This window comes from Coptis chinensis, chromosome 9, assembly GCF_015680905.1.
Source record: "Coptis chinensis isolate HL-2020 chromosome 9, ASM1568090v1, whole genome shotgun sequence".
NCBI classification, from domain to species: Eukaryota; Viridiplantae; Streptophyta; class Magnoliopsida; order Ranunculales; family Ranunculaceae; genus Coptis; species Coptis chinensis.
In genome coordinates, this window is record NC_141464.1 from 47187039 (window position 1) to 47212776 (window position 25738).

Sequence of the window (25738 nt, forward strand, 5' to 3'; positions counted from 1 at the left end):
CCCTAATGGAAGAAAACTTGATCCCTAACATGTATGGATCATTTCTAAACTCATACATGTTAGCAATTGGAATCAAGCAATGACTTATCTCTAAGCTCATTCCTTGATTCCTAACTAGACACTACACCAACTATCATTTTGGGATAAGATGTAGGTCTAGTTGTTCTTCCTAACAACCTACCAAACCAACAACAATTATTTTCCCTCACATGAGTTGGATTAACTTCCCAAAAGGGAAGTTAGCTCATGATCCTTGGGATAAAGGATTACAAACTAGAAGAACAAAAGAGAGAGAGAAAGAGGAAGAAGAAAAACTAACTAAACTCACTTGCTTTTTATTTATTTTCTAGAAGAAAACCAAGGTTTCCTCCATTAAAACTATTACAAGCTTTTTTTTTTCTAAAACTAAAACTAAATAATAAGAATGACTAAGGAACTAAAATAATACAAGGTAAGGAAAAGAAGTCAAGGGAGTAAATGGAGTGTCCCCCTTGTTTTTGTTTTCTTCTTCATTTGAGAGACATCTCATTTCCTCCCATGTGAAACATCAAACCACATTTACTTCATTTTTATCCACCACATTAAAACAAAGTGACACCTTGCCTTTTTTTCACTATTAACACCTAATCTAATTAATTACATGCAAGGTGTCAACTTTGCACCAATAATTTGTCATTTTTGTCTTGACATGCTCCATGATTGATGACTCATCCAATCTTGCGGGCCCGTATAGTAGGTCCTATGTGCAGTCCAGTGGCGGTCCGGTCTTTGGGCAATTTTACAACTTCCCACCTATGCGTAAAGTTCATCGCCCTGATTGTCTGAGCAACTCACTTGTCGCATTCGGAGTCCTGGTTCAAGAGGTAGGAGCTTCGGAAGTTTGATGCTTCTGTGTGGATTTGGAAGAATTCATATACATGTCATTCCTCGTGCTTTATTGCAGGTTTAAACCATATTTCCATGTTTACTGTGAATACCTGCAAAAGTATGAAAACATATTTATTTCATGATTATTAAACACATAGTTAACCAAATTTATATGTCTCAACGGGGTTTCATAATACACTCTTGGGTGCTTATCACACTACCCCCAAACAGCACTTTGCTTGTCCTCAAGCAAAGAAGAGACATTAAAACAGATAAGTGGCCAAAAAATGTGTAGTCCTAACTAATTCTCGTTTCGCAGAGTGCGGTTGCATTGACCATATGCAACAAGGCCTTAAACCACTAGGAATTCCCTAGTGGACGAAGTTATAGCCTCGTGAGAGTTTTCCAAAAAGATACTCACAAACTTCATTTATACTACAACGACTCAAAGGATGTAAACTCGCTTCCTAAATTAATCTCGATATCCATACATCTCCTTAGCAGGGAACGAGGATTTATTTTTTTGAAACTCAAGTTAATATGTATTCAATAATTAAAACATCTACATATGATCATGCATGCAGTGAACTTTTCATTGAAATGTACTAGCAGGGTTGTTTCTGAATCCTTTGGAGAGTGTACCTAAATGGGTTCTCACAGGTATGTGTCAAAACACAATTTCACTCAAAAATTTTCCACTCAGGTTTTGTTAACTCCAGTGTGCAGTGGGCACACATTTCCTCACATCTCAATGACAGTTAGAGGAGCCGATGTCGATCAATCACGTCTACTACTTATTATCACACCACCCTACTCCTAATTGAGCTAGAGGTCTTTATTAGGTATTGTGGGGATTAGGTGATAGTGTACAAGAAAATGGAAATGGATAATTAAAATTTACGAGTATGAGAGAATAGGGTCTTCATATATTTACATTAGAGAAATCTTTGTTTTCTTTCCTTCTTCTAACTGAGTTTTCCAACCTTGTTCTTAAGCCTCTAATGGATTTTTTTTTTTTTTTTTTATATGGCTTAAAAACATGATTCTATTTTTCTTTCTTGAAGCAAGTAACTGACTTTTATTTGGGACAAGTCTTTCTCTTTATTCTTTCCACATTTCATCCTATTTCTCATACTCATCACTTAGGTAGGTTCTTTTATTTGGTTTAATAGATGGGTAAGGAATTTTTTTTTTTTTTTTTTTGTGAAAGTGAAAGGTTTGATGAAAGGCTCAGTGGAGTAACTAGCGGTAAAATTTGTAACAGGTAAGAATTTTTAGCTATGTCGATCCAAAGATGGCCTATATTCTCGCCTAGGGTTCGGGTGGTGATCAAGTAAGTAGATGCGTGATTTTCTCTAATCGAGAAAACTACTCCTCTGTGTCATCACATACAAATCACTCATGTCAAAGTTTTTGGTTAGATTCTCACAGGATTTATAGTTTAAGTAACTAACCGTTGGTTCCAGAAACTTACTGCTATGTACAATCGATGATACTCAGTACATGAATGTTCATGAAAAGATATATAAACTATTGCATACATATTATCTTAAGTTTCTTAAAAACAACTCCTAATTCGGATACTAATGTGAGATTTCTAGACAATTTTTATCATTGAAAAGGAAACAAGACTTTGTCACTAAGTACAATTATTAACATGAAAATAAAAACTATATACAGGTTACAATTTGCCTAATATTTGCTACTGTGGTTAAAGCACCCCCAACGTAATGATGCTTAGTCCTCGGCTATCAATAATTAAAGAGAGAAAGTACCTAAGAACCGTGGAGCAAAATTAGGGCTAGATTACTAGAACGTAAAGGTTGGAGAACATAATATATTATTCAGAAAAACAAGAAAAAATGTTCAATAGCACACTAAACATAGCACACCTAAATAAAAACAATAGCATACCTAAACATGAAAAACAATAGCAAACCAAACATAAGGTTTAGCTAGATATATGTACAATGACAAGCTCAAGTTTACCATCCAAATAGATGTGAAGTTCTCAAGGCCCTCTTGAAGGAAATGCATTTCCTTAGCATCGCGCTAAAAGATAATAGTCTGCCAAATTTCTGCCCATTCTTCGTTTCCAGATTTCCTCAAATGTGTCTTCATATTTTCATCCTTCAAGTAACAACGAACATGCCTCAGGTATCGAGCGGGACGCTTCCATTGCCGAAACCTTAATGATCGAATGATTCTGTTTGCTGGGCACATAGAATCTACCTTGACCCAGTCATGAAAAGTAGCTGCAAACTGTGGGAAATGTGTCTTCATGATTCGGCAAGCAGTGACCGGTAAAAGTATATACTGATCCTGAAAAGTGCGAGCTCGTTTCAGGTTGGAGATAACACAACCCATGATGTTAAATAATGTATGACGTTGAGCTAGTGCAATCAATACAATGCAAGCGTTCTCTCATTGGCAGTAGAAAAATGCCAATCTCCCATAATGTTCAGGAGTACAAATAACATCGCAGTCCCCATGTTCATGGTCATGCTTGCTAAGGGAATGGTGACATCACGCCATGCCACATAGCCATTTCCTTCTCGTTTAATCTCAAGACCATCACCGTAAGTTTCACGAAATGCTTTCCACTGAAAGGAATGGTAAGAATTATGATAGATGTAATGCCATGATGCAACAGGTTCGTGATATGGAAGATCCAAAGTTAGTACAAGTTGTTGTTCAGAAAAGATATGAGGTGTGTCACCAACTTGGATTGTGAACCCATCTAAGTAAAAACCATGCGCATGGTTGAATGCTGGTGTGTCTTCCATATTAGCATAGAAGTATGCAGCCAAACTCGGAGAATAAGTTTGGTCAGGTTAAAGAATTAGGGAAGACCATCCGATGTTTGTAATGTAGTCACGGAAGAGATGGCCATAGGTATTGGAATCCATCATAGACCGAAAGGATTGCTCGTGAAATGAGTTTGGGAGGTACCATGTTTGATGAAGATTCAATTGATGAAGATGCCATTGATGAAGATGCCATAGTGGATGAAGGAAAGAAATAGGTAACGACAAAGGCAAACTGGATGGATAAATAAGTATGTAAAAGAATAGACCCTCCTGTAAGCACATGTTAAATTATATTAGTCACAACGCAAATGATGACAATCCTATTAAGCATTTCATACAAAAGAAGACACAAAAGTAAGACAAAATTTATAATACGACGAAAAATGTAATAACATATACGAGTATTTATTTATTGACTTAGTAATATTAGAAAATCATGGATTGTTATGTTGATCTTGGAGACGCATATCGTGCACCAGACTATTTAGTTCTTCCATTTGTTGGCCGAGTTGCATCTGAATGTCCCCTTGGGCAGAGAGTACGCTTTGATTTTCCATTAGAGAGCGTGATTTTGCAAGGACTGAGAATGATTTTCCAAGATCTCCTCCTGTTCAACATCATGCATTGCTTGACGATCTTGGAAATCCTGAAGAGTTGTGATGATGATATTTTGACGAGCATGTAGTTCCCTCAAACCATGATGAAGAAGTTTAATGCCTTCCATGGGATTAATAATGTTCATCATGGCATTTTCATCAAACAAATGGTCAAAATTTGAGCTTGGGTCGTTCTGTTCCTCTATCAGAGTATCAGGAGTCCAAAAACCAACGGAGTAATCTGTTTGGAGTACTTTTATTTGTGCTCTTTGAAGGGGTGTCTCTGGAGAAATTACTGGATAACCCCAACGCATCATAATCTGCGTTACTAAAGTGGGTAGGGGTGCTGACCTTCTTGTTTTCTTGGTGATTACGTTCCAGAGGTTTTGGATTAGACAAAAGTCATCTCTTTGAGTCTGCAAAATAAAAAGTAGGTGAAGTTGAGGCTTTGCGACTTCTGATTGGTGTGATGTACCTACCACATTGTGTCCCAACCAGTAGAGCACAACACGTTGATTCTGTTTCAAAGAGCGTTGAAGAACAATGTGATGTGTATTTTCGACTTCGTCATGAGATACGGTAGCTCGTAGTAAAGTTTTGGCGGAATCAAATGATGACTCTTGAAAAAGGGACTCCTGGGTATTCATTGGGATTTGAAGTATGTCGGAGATCATTTCCTTAGTCAATTCCGATCGTTGTCCATAGGCATTGAAGTAGAATTTTCCATTTTCAGATCTGCTAAATTGGTAGAACATCAAAACCAATTCTCGAGAATAACCATCTAATGAATGATATAGAAGAGGCGTCCATCCGCGACGTATGATTTCGGTGTCAAAATAAGGAGAAAACCGGCCATCTTCGAAAGTTTTTAGGTAGTCTTTCTCTGCCGTTTTTTTTTGGTTGATCCATTGGTAGTATTACCGAGGGAAGGATAGTGAAAATTGTTTGAATAAGAATGGCTGAAAAAGAAGAGATTTATAGCCAATCTATGAGTCCGTACCAACTGATTCCAAGTGTAGTTAATGACCCATGTGATTATGAACAAAGATCAATGGGGATCCATAGTAAGTCTTGTCATGTCGATATCCAAATACAATTAATGAGATGGTTCAATGTTAGAAAATACGGAGGAAAGTTTCACAGGGGTAGTTAGACTTACACGTAATTTCAGAAATGATGATCATAACTCAAAATAGAATATGGATAGAATAATCGAAGTTGCATGTGTGACAAGTGTTATGCGACTTTGTAGCGTCGATCTTCTTCTCCGAACACCATATGTATCAATTAATTATTTTGGTGAGTTTTGGATGGCCTTTTGTTTGTTATGGTTTGTTTATTTATTTACTTATTTTTTTTATTATTTTTTTTTATTATTTATTTTTTTTTAGAGGAAAAAGACAACTAATATACACAAATATTTAATACTGAAACTTCCATTTAATACGTAACCCGCATAAATGTGTGAGAATTATTTAACACACCATACTAATATACAAAATGAAAATCAGAAAAAGAGATGGTTACATAGATCTAGATGTTCGATCATGTTATGCATGAGTGACAGGAGAATAATGATAAACACCATATCAATTAATACCGTGGATAGCCCATTCGCTGCTCTTTTTCCCATCGCTTCTATTTGATTCATTATGTTCAAGAAATTGAGAATTTGTGAAGAGGGAGATAAGGGAATGAGTGAAAGTTGAAAAGGAGAGTTGTATTTATAACTTGATTTCTGACCGTTGGGCATCAGTCTGTTTGGTTTTGACCGTTGGGCATCACCCGCTTTAGTTCTCGACCGGCTGGCTTTGAGAGTAGGCCCAATGCATCAAGGGACAACTAATATAGTAGAAATTACAATAATTGCATAACATAAATAATTTCTCATTCAAACCGTCCGAGATACAAAATTATGAGAAATCAACCGATATATAATATTTTTATCACAAGAAAGCTAAAATGCAATGCATAAGGGAAATAAACAAACTATCGAATCCTCCGGTTAGCGTAAGATGAACCCGGTTTCTACGCCGCCGCCACGACGAAACTTCCTCGGGCCGAGCCGACCGGTCCGATTGTGGCTTATAGATCAGAGCAATTGATCTTGAATTGCAGCTGATTTGCCAACATCATTCTCTCGAAACGGCCTTGGCGATTGCGTATTTCTTCTTTGGAAGTCATTTTGGGAAGTAATCATTTCTTCCCCGACGAAGAAACATCCCACGATACTAGTGTTCATGTTTCTCAAGGCTTCCATGGGAGTGTTGATTCGGTGCATGGTAGCCTCATTAAAACAAATCGGGTGGTGAAGGGGGGAGGAGGAGGTACGGCTATCACGCTCAATGTCATCTCTAGCTACCGGGTCCCAAATGGTCCGTAACACAAGTCTCGAAAATTCAAATTCTCGAAAGACCTTGTTGGAATGGAAGGAGTAGCGGATCGAACCCTAAATTAAACATAAGCCGAGTAACAAGTACAAAGAAGAGGAGCTGACCTGCTTTGATGCGTCGTAAGAATATGGCCCAGAAAATGGACCATACAGAAAGTGTGCTTCTTCTCCTGGAGGATCCATAGCAGGTGCAAGAATGTCTTGTTCACGTCAGACGTCTTTGAAGTTCCAATGACGTTGCAAGCCAGCCATTGAGTGACGGCTAGTTGGTTTCGTCTGAGCGAGTGCTGGTACACGCAGTTCGAGCCATCATTGTACTCTCCCTCGAGAAGCGTGTCAAACATAAAATCCCTCGTAGTCGAATACTCTGACAATAACAGGGTCGGACTATCAGAGTTGATTGAAATCTGTGATGTATTCGATATTAACTCCAGCGTGAGTTCACGTTCCAACCCATCCGCTGTAATCCAAAATTCATCACCCCGGAAACCTCCATTGTTGTAAAATTTCAACACTAAATCTTCGAGTAATCGAAATGAATTCGATGCAATAGATATTCCCACTCTATACTAGCAATTTCCTCATCGAAAAATGGGTGAAACATCCCGAATTGTAGAGATTTTCAAATTTCTCTCAACTGTGATTCTCCTTCGCGGCCGCCATACGTGTAGATGATATTTTTTGAGGGTGGAAATAGCAGGGGTTGAATTCATCATGCCGAGGAAGGATTTTCAATTTGGGGAGTGTGAGACCAGACCAAGATCCGGATTTTTTTGGGGAAGAAATGAGAAGGTTGGACGTGTGGGTGCTCCGCGTGTGGGTTTTTGTAGCCGGGTCACTGATTTTGGGTTAGGTCCAATTTTTTTACCCAAGCCCAAATGATTTCCAGAAATTCCCCTTATGTCCCGAATTGTTCCGAAATTTCAAACTTGGAATTTCGATTCGTTTTAACTCCAAATTGAACCAATGAAATATCAAAACGATCGGCATTAAAAATTCCATCCACTGGAGTATGACATAATCACATTCAAACTCAAATTATTATTATTATTTATTTTTTTTGGATTTTATTTATTTACACATTTATATACAAATGTACAAGACGAAAGGAACGTGTCAACAACACCGGAAGTCCAAATAAAACAACACATCACAACAAATTTTAACTCGTGCAACTTTCATGTCGGCCTCATGAACCTAATCCAGCCAAAATGTGGCTTAACCTTTATGTTATGGGGCCTAGGGTTCGTGATTCGTACCATCCCCTCGACCAATGTGCAATGGTCTAGTAATAATATTACCCTTAGTACATATGGTATAGCCTCAAACCGCCCCTTGATACAACATATAGAAAACCGATCGGGTTGGCCTCGGTGGAATCCATTGCCCGCATCTAACTAGGAAATGTCCGATGTTGCATATCACGACTCTCTTTAGGCACCGCACCATGCTTGGTGCTAAGGGAAAACGATTATATACATGTTGAGTCTTTTAACGCCGATCCTCAAGACTTTTAATGTGAATCTTTTTAACGCCGATCCTCAAGAAGAATCCCAACCTGTGGGGAACAACGGACGACAACGAAGTTTATCATGCCGAAATGGTGTCGACAATAATATACCTTATACCGGCTCATCTCGGATAGAAGATCAAGACCTGGATAGAAAGGAGTTTGACAGTTCATACACCACCCCATCCTTTTCGCCCGTCGCTTTCGAGAAAAAGTATTACGACCATTACCTATTCGAAATGGGTGAGATTTGCACCAAATGATAAGTTGGAGTTCGCAAGGAAGAGAATAGAAAAGGGAGGGGAAAGAAGGAGTTGAAATTTTTGGTACCCATTGTTTTCCAGGAGGCACGTTTGCTCGATTATCAGAAGACATTTATACTCGGCCTCAAGTAGAGTTTTTGTGGACTATGGTTCCGGTACTTGCAACCACACACTCTAAGGATTTTAAGAAAAGAAAATAGAAGAGGGCCCAGCTACCCAAATGGCGTACTTTCTCTATTTAAACACATGGAAAGAAGTACACCATCGAATCTATTAGTCTATATAGATTAGGTCATTGAGAAGAGTCTCTTCGACATCTGGAGAGCGCAACTCATGATAATGTTTAAGGCGTTGGCCATTTACTTAAAATTCGCTGTCATCATTTACGTTTTTCAAAGGGGTGACAGCAGAGACGGTGAAAGGACCAGACCATCGAGTCTTTAATTTTCCTGGAAAAATGTGTAATCTTGATTTGTACAACAAAACTTTTTGACCCACTATGAATTCTTTTCTCAATATGTGCTTGTCATGCACTCTTTTCATGTTGGCTTTATAGGATTTCGAGATCATCATAGGCATCAATCTCGAATTTCCTCAAGCTCATTTAACGCAATTTCTCTCGCGTGCCGCCGCTAGTATTATAATTGAAGCTTTTGATGGCCCATAGAGCACAGTGCTCAAGTTCAACCGGCAGATGACAAGGTTTTCCAAAAACGAGGCAATAAGGAGACATCCCTATAGGTGTCTTAAAAGCTGTTCTGTATGCCCACAAGGCATCAGATAATCGTAGAAACCAGTCTTTTCTAGATGGATTGACAGTTTTTTCCAAAATAGATTTGATCTATCTATTAGAGACTTCTACTTGACCACTGGTTTGAGGATGATACGAAGTTGCCACTTTGTGCGTGACTCCATATTTCTTTACTAATGATTCAAAAATTTTATTGCAAAAATATTTTCCCCCATCACTAATTATAGCTTTTGGAACACCAAATCGAGAGAAAATATTTTCTTTTACTTAACAAAATGATCGCTTTATGATCGTTAGCACGACATGCCAATGCCTCAATCCATTTTGATACATAGTCAACTGCTACTAGAATGTATAGGAAGCCATGTGAATTTGGAAATGGACCCATGAAGTCGATGCCCCATACATCAAAGATTTCCACAATTAAAATGGGATTTAAGGGCATCATATTTCGTTGAGTAATGCATCCTAGCTGCTGGCAGCGATTGCATACTTTACAATGCTCATGTGCATCTCTAAACAGAGTTGGCCAATAGAATCCATATTGTAGGACCTTGGCCGCAGTTTTCTTACCACTAAAATGACCACCACAAGATTGTTCATGACAGAAGGATAACACATCATTATGTTCCCAATCAAGGATGCAACGGCGGATTAGTTGGTCTGAACAATACTTGAAGAGGTAGGGATCATCCCAGAAATAAAATTTTACAGTGGAGAAGAACTTTTTCTCCGTCATTACGACCAAGATGAAGGGACTTCTTCGGTAACTAAGTAATTTACTATGTCAGCGTACCAAAGGGACGAAAAAATAGAGTACAAGTCTTCATCTGGAAAGGAATCACAGATAGGTTTGGTATTACTATCAACATCACTGACAAGTCGTGATAAATGGTCTGCAACCACATTTTCGCAACCTTTTTTATCTTTAATTTCTAGAGTAAACTCTTGCAAAAGGAGAATCCATCGGATTAACCTTTGTTTTGCATCTTTTTTCGCTAATAGATAACGAAGTGTCGCATGGTCAGTGTAGACAATATTTGGAGAACCCACTAGGTAAGGACGAAACTTATCCAAAGCATATACAACGGCAAGAAACTCTTTCTCAGTGGTGGTATAGTTACGCTGAGCTTCATTAAGGGTTTTACTCGCATAGTAAATGACAACCGGCTTATCTTCTCGGCGCTGTTCCCTAGTACAGCTCCAATAGCATAGTCGCCAAGCACATTAATTCAAAAGGTTTAGACCAATCGGTGGTTGAATTATGGGAGCGGTAGTTAATGCGTTTTTAAAATTTCAAAGGCTTGTTTGCAATTGAAACCTAAATAAAAAAACGCATCTTTAAGTAGGAGATTGGTTAAAGGTCGAAAGCAACCTTTGAGAAATCTTGAATAAATCTCCTATAGAAACCCTCAAGTGTCCTAAGAATGCCAATGTCTCGAACTGATTTTAGTATAGGAAGTGAAGCAATTTTTTCTATCTTAGCTTTGTCGACTTCGATTCCGCCCTTTGAAACGATATGTCCTAAAACTATTCCTTTTGTAACCATGAAATGACATTTTTCCCAATTAAGAACAAGGTTTTTCTCTTCACAACGTAAAGACTTTTTCAAGATTTGATAGACAACTATCGAAAGAATCTCCATATATGGAGAAGTCGCCCATGAACACTTCCATAAAACGCTCAACCATATCACGAAAATGTGAAGCATGCAAATATTGAAAGTACCGTGTGCATTGCAAAGGCCGAAAGGCATTCGCTTATATGCAAATGTACCAAATGGACAGAACGTGGTCTTGTCTTGATCGCCAGGTCTATGACTATCTAAAAATAACCTCGAATAACCATCAAGAAAACAAGAATATGCATGACCAAATTAAACGCTCGAGCATCCGATCGATGAATGGAAGTGGAAAGTGATCCTTACGAAAGTAATGGCATTAAGTTTGCGATAATCAATGCATATTCTCCATTTCACCGATACGAGCGAAATGCATTCATCTTTATCATTTCTCACAACCGTAATGCCAGATTTCTTGGGGAACAACGGTATTGACTCACCCAAACACTATCGTGAGATAGGGTAAATAATACCCGCATCGAAAGTAATTTTAAAACTTCGCCTCGCACTCACATCTTTCATGGTAGGTTTAGTCGACGCCGCGTTCATCGACGCCTTAGCATTTTCTTCAAGGTGTATGCGATGGGTGCACAATAGAGGGTGCAATGCCTTTAATGTCATCGAGGGACCATCCAATATCGTAACGATGTTGTTGAATGACATTAATTAAACGAAGCTTCCCGATCGCCGCTTAATTGTGAAGAAATGATAACCGGGTGACGACCATTTGATCAAGTCAGACGATTTTAATTCGGGCGAAGAGGTTTTAAATCGGGGGGGCGGAGCGGGTATTAAAGATTCTTGAGGAAAGTCATCATCCATGCAAGAAATGATTGATGTTCATCCAAGTTACTGGACATCACAGTCGTAGGGTTAAATAATGGTATTGACTCTAATAACTTATTTACTTCTTGTGTATAATCATCGCCCTCAAACTCGGATTCGCTAAAGGAAAGAAATTGGTACACCTCATCTTCCTCGAAACGGGTTTGTTAAATACTCTTACGGAATGTCAACCCCGCTCACCTCACCATAAATGTCGCCTCGAATTTGTTTCATCAATTTGAACACATTTACCTCTACCGATAGATTTTTCAAGGACATGGTCATTGAACCATCCCTACAGCTTAATAAGAGCATTAGCAGTTGCTAGGAACGGACGCCCTAAGATGATAGGAATGGAATCACATGCAACTTCAGATCCAAAATAACAAAGTCTACAGGATAGAAGAAGTCTTGACTTTTACGAGGACGCTTTCCACAATTCCTTTGGATACTTTATGGAACGATCGGCTAACTGTAGAGTCATGGTGGTAGGTTTGAGCTCATGAAGACCTAGTTGTTTAAATAAGTAATATGGAAGTAAGTTCACACTAGCTCCTAGGTCTAGTAACGCAGTAGCCGTATATTTGTCACCTAAGGTGCATGGAACCATTGGTCTACCATGGTCTTTGTATTTGACTATACCATTGTGTTCTGTGATGGATGGAAACTGTTCGGTGAGGAACGCTTGTTGAGAAACATTAGTTCTCCTTTTTGTGGTGCATATATCCTTCAGAAATTTTGCATGTTTTGGTAATAGTTTTAAGGCAATGAGAAAAGGCAAGTTGATAGTCAAATTTTTAAAAGTCTCTTGAATTTCAGCAAAATTCTCATCAAGTTTATTCTTTGCCAAGCGTGGAGGAAACGGTGCCTTAGGACGGAATTTGGAAAAGGGGTCTTCTTGCTTATTTCCTAAATTCTGAGATGTTGACTTTGTTTGATCTGGTGAATCGTTCGTAGGTTCATTATTAGAAATAGGTTCATTGGAACCTTCGATTCCTTTGGTTGATCATCCGCATAATGTGATTTGATTGTCTACCGCTTTTTCCGTGATCGTAGAGTAGTGATTGCATGCACCTCACCTTGATTGAGGTGCTTGTACCAGTGCATTAGTAAGTTCAAAGGCCGTGGTTTGCCGGGTTTAGGGTTTGGGACCGCTTGCCCAGAAACACGCTTTTTCCTCGACTCTTTTTTGCCAATTGTTGAAGTGATTTGTTGGATAGACGTTAAAATTTGAGACTATTGGTTCATGTAAGCTAAGAAAGTCTCGTTTGTCCTATCCGAAATGGGTTACGCAGGTTGTGCAACAGGTAGTAGTTCACGATTATTGCTAAGAAGTTGTTGATTATAGTTGGGATCTGGATTAGCCGAACAAGGTCACGGTTGGTTTGATAGTTAGCATTTGAATTATTTTGAAATTGACCTTGTTGGTATTGTTGATTATTTCCTTGGCAGTATGGAATAAAATTGTTGGTAGGTCGAATAGGTGGATTAGCGAAACCTGGAGGAGCCCCTATTTGTTGGTTATTTTGGCTTGGCTTAAATTTGATGTTGTCTCCACGGTGCATTGGGAATGTTGAATGCACATGCCTCCTCCGATTGTTGAGTAGGGGAAGCATATAACAAGGGACAATATGCATCGATGGTCGACTAAGACAAAGGACACATGGGGCGTGTCAACGCTCATGATTGGTTTTGGTAGTTGATCGCTTACTTGAACCGCAAGGGCATCTACTTTTTAGTTAGGGATTCTATCAAATTTTTATTTCGGGATCGGGTTTTACCTCAAAAATAGATGTGGCCTTTGTAACATTGTCCTTCAATGACCTAGACGACTCGTGTTATCCCAAAGGTGTACCTTTTTTTCGCTTTGTTTTTCGAAAAGTATATGCTTCAAGAGCTCCTTTGTCCATGAAGCAACCTCCATTCATTATATCAAGAGTTTCTTTTTGATGATCAGACAGACCATTAAAGAATGAAAGAACAAGGACAGCTTTGTCCAGTTGGTGATGAGGACATTCTAATAGAAGATCAGTAAAATGACTCCATGCTTCTGTAAAGGATTCATGAGGATTTTGACGAAAAGAATTGAATTTTCTCAAGCATTTCGTTGTTTTTTCGAAAGTGTAAAACCTGAAGCATGAAAGCTTGAACTAGTTTATTCCATGTGTCTATGGATCGTGGCTGTTGTCCCGCTAGCCAAATTGACGCTTTTTCCGCTAAAGTGAATGGAAACAAATCGAAGCAAGAGTTGTTCCTTAGAGATCACTGGATGGTGAAATGTTGTTGCCACTTGTTGAAGCCTCACGAAGATGATTGTAAGGTTTTTCGTGCTCCAAACCATGATATATAGGTAACAAACTGAAAATGTTTGGTGGGATACTAAAATCACCGACAATGTCCTCAAGTTTGATGCAGAAGAAGGTCCTTCCTGTAATGCAAAGATAGAAGTCCGAGAGGGGCTTCTCTGGCTGGTGGAGGATCGTCGGCCATAATGACGTAAGTTGATGGCGAATGGCTGATCTTGATGAAGGTAATTAATAGAAGAAGAACAATTTTTAGGTGAGAACTTACGCAATTGTTTATCGTATTTTTTTTGACGATAGGTATGTTCAATTTCTTTAGTGGAACCAGACCTTAATCTCATGCAAGCATAAAATTAGATCTAACTTACAGAAGGAATTTAGTAGGACTCGAATTTTATTATTATCTTAAACATTAGAGTTGAACAACATAGGCCTAAACTGCTGCTAACGTAGCAGTGAAGCTAGGAATACGTGTGCATAAACCAACAGCCAAGTCACAAGAGAGATATGAGGGAGGCTTTCCGTGCAAGCACGGTTCTAATTAAGTAACCTCAATCTTTCAAGTTTCCTAGACACCATTGGAATATGATTAAGATTTATGGAATTAAAATTTATGCAAAGGCAGTATTAATTTTAATTTAATTTGTTTTTAATTAATTTTTTTTTTTTAAGATTTATGCAAGGGTTAAAATACAAACATGCAAATACGATCTACTCATACAATACTAGGTGCAGTAGCATGTGAAGATACTCTACTCATACGTATAGCTATACGAATAGGCAAGCTTGTGTTATCGATAAATACTTTCATACGTACAGGCAAATATACATCAGTAATACTTATATGTACGCTAATTTGTAAATCGATATTGCGTAAACGTATATCAACAGTAACAGGCAAATTTGAATCACTCATATGTATCTAAATACATTAGCATGCTTAATATAGTATACATAATGCCATATAAATACGACAAAACTAAACATGCAAAGTATTATACATAAACTAAAATACGACTCTTGTATTGCATAATAATTCGATTTCGACAATACTCATTGAGATTGCGAGTGTCATATAGAGAGCGGCTTTTTTACCCCGTAGGTTTAGAAACAACTTACCCAACTCAGATTTTAACCCTCGTTGGAATGTTCTCCTCTTTCTTGACAAAATCGACTTATCGGACAATACCGTACATATAAATGAGAAATACTAAACATGCAATAATAGACACTTATACATATAAATATAGATACCCATGCAAAAAGCAGTACCATTGGTATGTACATATACATTAATATGCAATTCATACCCACTTAATCGCATATAAATATTTACTTGCGCGATTAATATGATTCATGCATATTTCTAGCCTAAGACGTAAATAACAATCCATAAACTAATTTATAATAACTACGCATACATGGCATTCATGCAATAAAAAAAAAAGAAAACGTTGGAACCTCAGAAGCTTCCTCTAGTCCGCCAAAGAGTGAAACGACGCTTTTCAATCGTCGACGGATTAATCCCAATAGATATTCGAAATTTCAGGTACAGGTCCAGAGATTTAGGCCTGGATATGGATTAAGGTAGATCAGGGGATGCTGGAGGTAAATTATTAGCACCAACAGAACAAATGCACCCGCGGACGCGGGTTACACTAGCGGACGCGAGTCCAGACACGCGCACGCGGATGATTATCCCATAGTAAGCTCAAATTTTCAGAGCAACCTTATATGTGGATGTAGTTTACGTTCCCAGTCCTAACTTTTTGTACCTAGAAGTAGAGCAAAAAATCCGTGAGCGAATAGGTTGTTTATGAGTGAAAATTAAAAAAAAAAAAAAAACGTAAAAAAACGGAAGGGAAGAAAGGAAGATAGTGGGGGTTCCCCCTTGATGCAACTTCCAATCTGTAGAACAAGTCCTATACCTTTAGAACGACATCGGTGCCATTTTGATATTAGCTTTTTTTTACTATGTTAGAGATTTGAATCTCTAATTTGATGCAAAAGCGAACTCAAAGTTCCTTACTCACGATCTTCGCGTTCGTAAAGTTGAAGTAAGGATCGAACCAACCTAAAGGTTAGGACAACTACAAGTTGGTTGTTACTCTTAGGGAACTAGTGAGTAAATTTATATTAAAACTAGGTTTCTTTCCTACACAAACATTAAATAAAAACATTAAGATTCGAAATATGCAACTAAGACAAAATACAATTTACTAAATAAACGGTGGAGAGCTAATCCTCCTCATGCGAAAATAACATTTAGTTGTTGATTTGAAAAGGTTCATTTGATTCTTCCTAGACTCATAGACAAGCCCTAATGGAAGAAAACTTGATCCCTAACATGTATGGATCATTTCTAAACTCATACATGTTAGCAATTGGAATCAAGCAATGACTTATCTCTAAGCTCATTCCTTGATTCCTAACTAGACACTACACCAACTATCATTTTGGGATAGGATGTAGGTCTAGTTGTTCTTCCTAACAACCTACCAAACCAACAACAATTATTTTCCCTCACATGAGTTGGATTAACTCCCTAAAAGGGAAGTTAGCTCATGATCCTTGGGATAAAGGATTACAAACTAGAAGAACAAAAGAGAGAGAGAAAGAGGAAGAAGAAAAACTAACTAAACTCACTTGCTTTTTATTTATTTTCTAGAAGAAAACCAAGGTTTCCTCCATTAAAACTATTACAAGCTTTTTTTTTCTAAAACTAAAACTAAATAATAAGAATGACTAAGGAACTAAAATAATACAAGGTAAGGAAAAGAAGTCAAGGGAGTAAATGGAGTGTCCCCCTTGTTTTGTTTTCTTCTTCATTTGAGAGACATCTCATTTCCTCCCATGTGAAACATCAAACCACATTTACTTCATTTTTATCCACCACATTAAAACAAAGTGACACATTGCCTTTTTTTCACTATTAACACCTAATCTAATTAATTACATGCACGGTGTCAATTTTGCACCAATAATTTGTCATTTTTATCTTGACATGCTCCATGATTGATGACTCATCCAATCTTGCGGGCCCGTATAGTAGGTCCTATAATGCAGTCCAAATATGGTCCGGTCTTTTTGGGCAATTTTACAACTTCCCGCCTATGCGTAGAGTTCATCGCCCTGATTGTCTGAGCATCTCACTTGTCACATTCGGAGTCCTGGTTCAAGAGGTAGGAGCTTCGAAAGTTTGATGCTTCTGTGCGGATTTGGAAGAATTCATATACATGTCGTTCCTCGTGCTTTATTGCAGGTTTAAACCATATTTCCATGTTTATTGCGAATACCTGCAAAAGTATGAAAACATATTTATTTCATGATTATTAAACACATAGTTAACCAAATTTATATGTCTCAATGAGGTTTCATAATACACTTTTGGGTGCTTATCACTAATGCTCCAGCTGCATTCATGGATCTCATGAACCGTGTCTTTAGAGATTACTTGGATCAGTTTGTTATTGTTTTTATTGATGACATACAAATAAACTCGAGAGGACCATGCTGAACATTTGAGGATCGTACTGCAGACCTTGCAAGAGCATCAGTTATATGCTAAGTTTGAAAAGTGTGATTTTTGGCTAAGAAAAGTTAATTTCTTGTGGCATGTGATAACGAGTGAGGGCTTTTATGTTGATCCCTCTAAGGTCGAGTCGGTGCTCAATTAGGAGCAACCTACTTTAGTTACAAAGATTCGTAGCTTTTTGGGTTTAGTAGGTTATTATCTCTGATTTATTAGAGGTTTATCGCATATATCATCTCCGTTAACCAATTTAACTAGAAAAGTTGTACCTTATATATGGGATAAGAAATGTGAGCAAGCTTTCCGAGAATTGAAAGCTAAGCTAACTTCTGTGCCATTTTTGATATTGCTAGAGAGTGGAGTTATGTTTGTAATATTTACTGATGCATCGTTGCTTAGATTGGGTTGTGTTCTAATGCAACGAGAACGAGTAGTTGCTTATGTTTCACGACAGTTGAGAGTGCATGAATTGAACTAACCCACTCATGATTTAGAGTTGGCGGCAGTTATATTTGCATTAAAAATTTGGAGGCATTACTTATATGGTGAAAGGTTTGAACTCTATTAGGATGACAAAAGCTTAAAGTATTTATTCTCTAAGAGAGACCTTAATATGAGATAGAGACGCTGGAAGGATTTGATAAAGGATTGTGACTTTTCTCTTCAGTACCACCCGAGGAAAGCTAATGTGGTTGCAGATGCCTTGAGTAGAAAACTAAGGGGGTTGATGACATTATTGGCTACTTCGGAGTATAGAATGCTGGAAATCATGTATGAATTTGACATACATCAAGATAGTGGGGGACAAGGGGTATTCATTAGTCATATGACTGTTTGGCTAAGAAAAGTTAATTTCTTGTGGCATGTGATAACGAGTGAGGGCTTTTATGTTGATCCCTCTAAGGTCGAGTCGGTGCTCAATTAGGAGCAACCTACTTTAGTTACAAAGATTCGTAGCTTTTTGGGTTTAGTAGGTTATTATCTCTGATTTATTAGAGGTTTATCGCATATATCATCTCCGTTAACCAATTTAACTAGAAAAGTTGTACCTTATATATGGGATAAGAAATGTGAGCAAGCTTTCCGAGAATTGAAAGCTAAGCTAACTTCTGTGCCATTTTTGATATTGCTAGAGAGTGGAGTTATGTTTGTAATATTTACTGATGCATCGTTGCTTAGATTGGGTTGTGTTCTAATGCAACGAGAACGAGTAGTTGCTTATGTTTCACGACAGTTGAGAGTGCATGAATTGAACTAACCCACTCATGATTTAGAGTTGGCGGCAGTTATATTTGCATTAAAAATTTGGAGGCATTACTTATATGGTGAAAGGTTTGAACTCTATTAGGATGACAAAAGCTTAAAGTATTTATTCTCTAAGAGAGACCTTAATATGAGATAGAGACGCTGGAAGGATTTGATAAAGGATTGTGACTTTTCTCTTCAGTACCACCCGAGGAAAGCTAATGTGGTTGCAGATGCCTTGAGTAGAAAACTAAGGGGGTTGATGACATTATTGGCTACTTCGGAGTATAGAATGCTGGAAATCATGTATGAATTTGACATACATCAAGATAGTGGGGGACAAGGGGTATTCATTAGTCATATGACTGTTTGGCCTAATCTTATAAGCAGGATTTTTAAAGCACAAGAAACGGATGCTTTTGTTATGACCAAAAAGGCTGAGATGACTAAAGATGTCGTGACGGACTGGACTGTTAGTCCAGATGGTGTTTTGAGACTTAGGGGTTGAATAGTAGTGCCTAATAAGATTGCAATGAAGAAATCCATATTTGATGAAGCATATTGCACCCAGTACACTGTCCATCCGGGGAGTACAAAGATGTATAAGGATTTGAAATGACACTTCTGGTGGAAAAGTGATAAGAGCCAAAAACTGTAATTTAAACCCTTTAATAGTATTTCTATTTAGCCAATTTGTTATTAATAATATAGGTTTATCACTAATTACGTGTTTTTGAGTATTTCAAGCTTTGGAGTTGAATAAATGTCAATTCATTACTAATTAGGCGCTAAAAGGAGCTAAAGTGATTGCTAGAGTAGTTCCATGAAGAAAGCCCAAGTTTAATGGAGAAAAAGCCCTTAAAAAGCCCAAGTCAACACTGTTAAGTGAAAGTCAAACCGGATTAGAGAGTTGAAGAAAAGTCAATAGAACTTTAAAAGACCATATCTTTGGACTCAAGTCTTGGAATTAGGCCCATTTTATATCAAAATGACCGGCTCAAAAAGCTCTTTCCAATGGTCTAGTCCTTAACTCGATCAGAGTAATATAAGTTAGTTAAATCACGTGCTACAGTAACACGACCAGAATTGAAAGTCTTGGATTTACCTAATTGGGTTATGGACTTGATTTATGGATCTATAACCTAGCCTAAAATCCCATGCACGAAATTGTAACCTAACCCTCTCCTATATAAAGAGAGTTAAGGCTAAAACAAAGATTGGCTACTCTCCTCTTTAGTTTAGAATAAATTAGTTTTTTTCTCTCTCTCTTCCTTTTTAGTTTAGTTTAGATTTAGTTTGTAGCCTCCATTAGAACCTTTCAATAAAAAACTTTAGTTATCATATCCAATTCTCCTCTTACTTTAAGTTCTTTTATTATGCTTTCCCTTTATTGTTTAAGTAATTTCAGTCCAATGAATCAAGGCTAAAACTCCCATTAGAGGGAGTTTTAATGAAGCCTGTGTGAGGATTGTTTATGATTTTGTTGGTTATTTGTGTTTATGTATTTAAAGTTTGAAGCTTTCATATTTTTAGAGATAGAAATTGTTAGTTTTGAACTAGAGTTTAGTAATTCTATATAAGAGATTGATAGAAATACTATTATCTCATGCTAATTAATTATTAACTAGATAAAGTAATAGTTGATTAGGGATCTTACAAAGTAGGAATCTTTATTTCATTGCATTACGGAATTTGATAGAGATGATGACTTATTAATACATGAACTAAATGAATTATGAATAAACTTGCATATGTGGATTTATTACTTCCTCTATATTATTCTTTTCCATCAAAACCTTATTTATATTAGTTTAGTTTATTTAGTTTACATTTTAATTAATAACATAATCATAATTAGTTTATTATCAATATAATTATTACTCTCACCACTTTCCTCTTGATTTAATTAGTTGAATCCTATTGAGTCTTGGTAGTTTAAGAGTGGAACGAATCCATACTCTTATCTATATCGCGTCATTATTATTTGAGAGAGTAAGGAAATATAATTGATAACATAAAAATGATAATATTACATATTAGTGTTGTTAACATTAATATTAGTGTTTAACTGTTTTTATGTTTATCAAAAAGAATGAAGTACAACATCGCAGACTATGTATCAAAGTGTTTGACTTGCCAACAATTCAAGGCTGCGAAACATTAGAAACTTGCTGGGAGTTTACAACCATTACCAGTGGCTAAATGGAAATGGGAACACATCACTATGGATTTCATAGAAGGCTTACCTAGATCACCTCGTGGAAATGATTTTGTATGGGTCATTGTAGATCGATTGACTAAGTCTACACACTTCCTAGCTATGAAGAAGACACATAGTGTGGATGACTTGTCTAAGTTATACATTAAAGAAATAGTGAGGTTACATGGAGTTCCAGTTTCTATAGTGTCGAATAGAGACAGTCAGTTCACATCTAGATTTTGGGGTAGTTTTCAGAAGGATATGGGTACTCGACTTGATTTCAGCACCACATTTCACCCCCAAACCGATGGACAGACAGAAAGAGTTAGCCAAATATTAGAGGATATGCTAAGGGCTTGCCTTCTTGATTTTAATGGGCTGGGAGGAACACTTACCACTGATTGAGTTTGCTTATAATAATAGTTACCAACCCAGTATAGGCATGGCACCATATGAAGACTTATATGGTAGACCGTGTAGGTCACCAGTTTGTTGGGCTAAAGTTGGATATAGTGCTTTGCTTGGACCAGATGTAGTACGTGGCACCATTGAAAAGGTAGCAGTAATCAATGACTGGATACAAGTAGGCAGAAAAGCTACGCGGATAAGAGACGAAGACCCTTAGAATTCCAGAAATACGACCTTGTGTTACTAAAAGTGTCTATTATGAAGGGAGTGAGACGATTCGGAAAAAAAAGTAAGTTGGCACCTAGATATGTCGGACCTTTCAAGGTACTTGACAAGATTGGAACTGTTGCCTACAGATTGGAGTTACCAAGCAGCTTAGCAGGGGTACACAACGTTTTCCATGTGTCAATGTTAAGGAAACAGCTAGTGTGATCGACGTTGAGGGCCTTGATTTACAGCAAGATGCTACTTATGAAGAAAAACTTGTGCGTATTTTGGATAGAAAGGAACATGTTCTTCGCAGTAGAACCATACCTATCGTCAAAGTACAATGGAATCATCATGACGAGAGGGACGCTTCTTGGGAGCTTTAGATGGATGTTCGTGAAAAATATTCTCATCTATTCTAAACGAGGTATGTTAAATTTCGGGGCGAAATTTTTTTAGAGGGGAAGAATGTAACAACCTGTTTTCTTTTGTGTAATAATATAATGCTTTGGGCCTATTGTATGTCTTTAGTATTCTTTTAAGGCCCAAGCCTATGTGATAGTTTAGAGCCACAAGGAAATAACACAGTTGGTGAACTGCTAGTCTCCAAACTTTGTAGAACTCTTCAAGAGATAAGATGAATGTTAATCTTAAAGTTTAGAGTAAATATAAAACAAAACAAAAAAGGAAAGAACAGAAGGTTGCTTAGGAGTAGGAGACGCAAGCTTTAGCTTTGAGTGGGTAGAGAGATATATAATACATATTTTTTTTGCTTCTAGTTGTCTGACGAGTTTCCGACCGTTGACGATCAGGCAAGTTTCTCTAACTTGCATCTATCTCTTTCTATAGTCCTAGAATGCTATTAGATATCATAATGAATATCATGTTCTTGATTGCTAATTTATTATGCTTACTTTGGTATTTTTGTGATTATTTATTCATAGTGACCAATGCGTCAAGTCAAAATTGTTGTCGTGAGTATAGAAGTTGCTTGTATTCATATGTCATTAATTGAATGATCTAATGCTACTGAATGCTTTGTTTGCATAGGAAATTATCATTTTTTATTAAATACTTGCCTTATATCATGCTTGGGTATTGCTATGTGTAAGATATTTAAGATGTCAGAGAGCATGTTTGTATAAACTGAATTCTTTTCTTTTAATCCTCATAAGATTTGAACAAATATTGACACAAGGTGTGCGTGATGTCATAATTTATGCGTAAGTATATATATAGTTGCATAAAATGGCAATTAAGGAAAAGTCCGCCGTATTACTTGACCAGGGGAATATGGGGTTTGGAATTGATGGAATGACCAAAATTACCATACCATATGTACAGTAAGGGGCGTAGATGTTATTTTCCTACAAAGTATAATTAATAAGACGACATGAATAAGCTTTAATCACATACCAATGAGGTGACACACTAATATTGTGAGCTTACAGTTAAATCGTTGTAAATATATTAGATTGTATTTTGTGTGTACTTCTGACATATATGTAAGTGTCGTAGTATTCTTTGACTAGATTAATTTGGATGATAGTTCTCATTAGAGATTACTTGCTGGGCGCGATGATTTACGCCCCTATTTATCATTTTTACAGGTGAGCAAGGTTTAGCCCATGGAGTGGTGTCCTTAGAGTTTTGGCAAGATCTGGGTCTCGAGTTCTTTAGTTTAGTTTGAAAGATTTATTTTGGTGTCTAGTGTTATTCAAGACTTAATAGATTTTATTATTTGGTAATGGGACCATGGACGTAATAAATTTCTTTGAGGCAAGTTTTCGACTCAGAGGTTTTGATTTATTTCTCTTTTGGAATGTTTTTGATTTTATCTTGAGACTCTGGATATTTCTAGAAATTAGACCAGCTAATGAACATAGATTTTTGGGGTGTCACAATACTCCAACTGAACAAAAGCAGGATGAGATATTCGTGTGGCCTTGGATGGGAGTTGTTGTTAATGTTTCGGTTCAAGTGAAAATGGAAAATATATAGGAGAAACCGGGAAAGTTTTCCCAAGTTAAAAGAAAATTTTACAAAGGATTCAACCCCTTGGAATCGTAATCGTCATTCGGGAACTACTATCATAAAGTTTGGTAGGGATTGGCCTCGATTTTATAATGTACATCATTCGAAAAATAGTTTTTGTGGCAGATTATTTTGGCAAAACTGATTAGTGTGCCAAAAAGAATCATAGATCTTAGCTGTATGGATGGGTAGCACAGAACGATGACTATCACAGTGGAGGTGTTCTTGGTGAACGGTGATTATCTTTGCAAATCCAACTTGAAGACCATCAACGAAATTATGGATCATGATGAAAGAAAAACTAGTCAACTTGTATCAGATTTAGCTAAATGTGATCAACAAGAAGGACAGAAGCATTGATGTTATCAAGGCCAAAGTTGAAGAGACCTCTTCATCACTCCACAAACTCATGGAAGTGAAAGAAAGACTTATTAATGTCTATTAGGAAGGTATGCCCATATCAGTGGTAAAATTGGTATTTTAAATTGATATACATGTCCTAGATGTTGTCATTTTGTTATTATTTTCTGTTTCTTACCGAAAAAAAAAAAAAAAATCTGTTTCTATTGTATATATTTTTATCAGCATTAAGTGCCTAATCCGTTACTTGTCGTTATTCCAACTTTCCGTTGATACAAGGAAGATGCAGTTGGATACCTAGAGCCAGGGGCGGATCTACAGTTAAGTGGATCACCGGCTCTAAAACTTCAAAAATAAAAAAAATAAAAAATAATAGTATGAACACTATTTACAGTCGATACTACATTGAATCCTAGAGTGAATTCTGTTAAAACGTTGAGAACCGTGAACGATAACCGATAAGCTACTGCACTAGTTCAAGCTGGTGTACCTGTTATCCATTTAGCAGCTTTGAAGAACCCGATTTCAATACCCCATTAGTGATTGCTGAAGCGGGGATTAATGCGATACGTGAAGGGCATACAAGATATACTCCTTATGCTGGTACTTTTGAGTTACGTAAAGCAATATGTCATAAACTTGAAGAAGAGAATGGTATTAGTTATACACCTGATCAGATTTTAGTTAGTAATGGTGCTAAACAAAGTGTACTTCAAGGATTGTTTGATGTTTGTTTGTCGGGTGATGATGTTATAATTCCTAGTCTGTTTTATGTTAGTTATCCTGAAATGGCTAGAATGCCTTATGCAAATCCAGTGATTGTAGAAACATCTTTGAATAATAACTTTTTGTTGGATCCTAAAGTCTTAGAATCAAAACTTAATGAGAAGTCGAGGGTACTTATTCTATGTTCCCATTCGAATCCAACTGGATCTGTTTTTCCTATAAAGCTTATGGAGGAGGTTGCTAAAATAGTCGCAAAACATCCTAGGCTATTAGTGTTATCAGATGAGATTTATGAACATATCGTTTATGCACCAGCTACTCATATTAGCTTTTTGCTTCTTTGCCTGAAATGTGGGAGAGAACATTGACTGTTAATGGGTTTTCGAAGGCGTTTGCAATGACTGGTTGGAGACTTGGGTACCTTGCTGGTCCAGCACATTTTGTTCAAGCTTGTGGGAAGATTCAAAGTCAAGCTACTTCAGGTGCTAGTAGTATTTCACAAAAAGCTAAAGTTGCTGCTTTAGGACTTGGATATGTTGTTTTGGTAGGGTATGCAATATATTAAACCACACATTTCTTAATAATTATATTTCTTAATAATTGTATATGGCAGGTAGGCATAAGCAAGAGGGGGAGGGGATACTAGTTATAATAGTGTATAATTCATCTAAAAAAAAATTGTAGTGCATATTAGTTGTAGCAGCCCCCTTGAGTGGCGATCCTAGATCCGCCCCTGCCTAGAGCCATTTGAAGAAGGTTTTTCATGGGCAAGAAAATTGGAGGTTGCATTTGGAACTTCAGGGAAAGAGCTTGAGTTGCGTGGTAAAGAATTGGAGATGTGTGAGGTGCAAAGTGAAAGAGATTGAGGGAAACTCATTGATGAGATGAACAAGGTACTTATTTCATATTCTATTTTCCATCTTGAATGTAATGTTTAAAATATTTGTCCAGAAAATGTTTGTTGCCATAAAATTCAAGATGAAAACCCTCTAGTTATGCATTTTTTTCAACTATGATTTTTAGTGTTTCTAAGCACTGAAGTTTTTTGTCCATTTGAGCTATGTATTCTTTTCTTTGAATTGATCCGC

The 25738-nt window shown here is 37.1% G+C and overlaps 1 protein-coding gene and 1 pseudogene across 1 annotated transcript; both read left to right on the plus strand.

Annotated features, from left to right (window-relative positions):
* Positions 1 to 21357: 21357 nt before the first annotated feature.
* LOC147476332 (uncharacterized) lies at positions 21358 to 21916 on the plus strand. The gene is made up of 2 exons (XM_086585700.1): positions 21358 to 21498; positions 21680 to 21916. The coding sequence occupies exons 1-2, from the start codon at positions 21358 to 21360 to the stop codon at positions 21914 to 21916; spliced, it is 378 nt and encodes a 125-aa protein (XP_086441826.1).
* Positions 21917 to 24305: 2389 nt separating this feature from the next.
* On the plus strand, positions 24306 to 25309 carry LOC147476333 (bifunctional aspartate aminotransferase and glutamate/aspartate-prephenate aminotransferase pseudogene; annotated as a pseudogene).
* The last annotated feature ends 429 nt before the right edge of the window (positions 25310 to 25738 follow it).

Excerpts from the sequence above, each read along its gene's own strand:
- LOC147476332 (XM_086585700.1), top strand. The coding sequence starts at position 21,358 with ATGGCACCATATGAAGACTTATATGGTAGACCGTGTAGGTCACCAGTT. Across the intron at positions 21,499-21,679 it reads TAATCAATGACTGGATACAA|ATTGGAGTTACCAAGCAGCT; the intron begins GTAGGCAGAAAA and ends TGTTGCCTACAG.